General features: G+C 43.4%; 1 protein-coding gene across 1 annotated transcript; it reads left to right on the top strand.

Annotated features, from left to right (window-relative positions):
* Positions 1-291: 291 nt before the first annotated feature.
* Positions 292-851, top strand: LOC127486969 (proline-rich nuclear receptor coactivator 2-like). The gene has a single exon (XM_051831348.2). The coding sequence runs from the start codon at positions 362-364 to the stop codon at positions 758-760; it is 399 nt and encodes a 132-aa protein (XP_051687308.1). The 5' UTR covers positions 292-361; the 3' UTR covers positions 761-851.
* Positions 852-1,266: the final 415 nt, after the last annotated feature.

Raw genomic sequence — 1,266 nt, forward strand, 5'->3', positions numbered from 1 at the left:
CAGGAGGTGGATGTCGGTTGGAGACACCAGGCCGTTGGCTGCTAGCTGGTCGGTGCTTGCAGGTTGTTTGATCCCTGCTTTCGTCTCTCCCTGGAAAGGGAGGGAGGCCTGTATGTCGAGAGGCAGCGGCCGCCGCAGTTCCGAGCGTGAAGTCGGACTTCTCTCACGCTTGTGTGCTGAGGACACTTAGATGTTGGCCTCAGTTCCTAGGCTGAACTCGGCAGACCGGCCCATGAACACCTCTGTCCTGAGATAAAGGAGAGGATCAGCCAGAAAGCTAGGCGCGGCAGCAAGGAAGAGGCCAGGCGGTGGGAACCCTGCACTCTGGGCAGCAGACTGAAAGGTGACAAAGAAGCTGAAGATGGGTGGTGGAGAGAGGTATAACATTCCAGCCCCTCAGTCTAGAAATAGTAAGAACCAACAGCAGCTTAACAGACAGAAGACCAAGGATCAGAATTCCCAGATGAAGATTGTTCATAAGAAAAAAGAAAGAGGACATGGTTACAACTCATCAGCAGCCACATGGCAAGCCATGCAAAACGGAGAGAAGAACAAAAACTTCCCAAATAATCAAAACTGGAACACGAACTTGTCAAGTCCTAGCTTACTTTTTAAGCCACAAGCCAATCAGAACTATGCTGGAGCCAAACTCAGTGAGCCACCATCACCGAGTGTTCTTCCCAAACCACCTAGCCACTGGGGTCCTGTTTCCTTTAATCCTTCAGATAAAGAAATAATGACATTTCAACTTAAAACCTGACTTAAAGTACAGGTATAAAACTGTTAAGTGCTAATGTTTAAATTGGCCTGAAACAAATTTGACTAGGGAGTTTATTTGTGTAAAACTGATTAGTATAAGCATATATCTCATTTGTTTTGTGTGCACTGTGATATAATGGTAGTATCAGTGCAACTTAAGATAACTAAATAATTGTGCTTCCTACTAAGTGTCCTCAATTGAGTAACTTTGAGGTGAAACCATTCAAGTTTGGATTCTCATTCGTTTAGATTTAGGGGAGGGCAAAAGAAATAAGTTTTCTATTGTCTGTTGGGGGAAAGTAGTTATGATTATCATTCATGGATCAGTAGTGAGCTGCTTAAGGTCAGTGAATCAAATTAATCACCTAACACAAGGATCAAAAACTAGTTGAACCTTTGAAAGTTTATGTTCTAGAAACAAACTAGTAATGTCAACAACCCAATGCACTGCCAAAAGAAAATGTGAATTTTCCTTAATAAGTTACAGTTCAATGGATTATGCAGTGG

This window comes from Oryctolagus cuniculus, unplaced genomic scaffold (genome assembly GCF_964237555.1).
Source record: "Oryctolagus cuniculus unplaced genomic scaffold, mOryCun1.1 SCAFFOLD_112, whole genome shotgun sequence".
Classification (NCBI taxonomy): Eukaryota; Metazoa; Chordata; class Mammalia; order Lagomorpha; family Leporidae; genus Oryctolagus; species Oryctolagus cuniculus.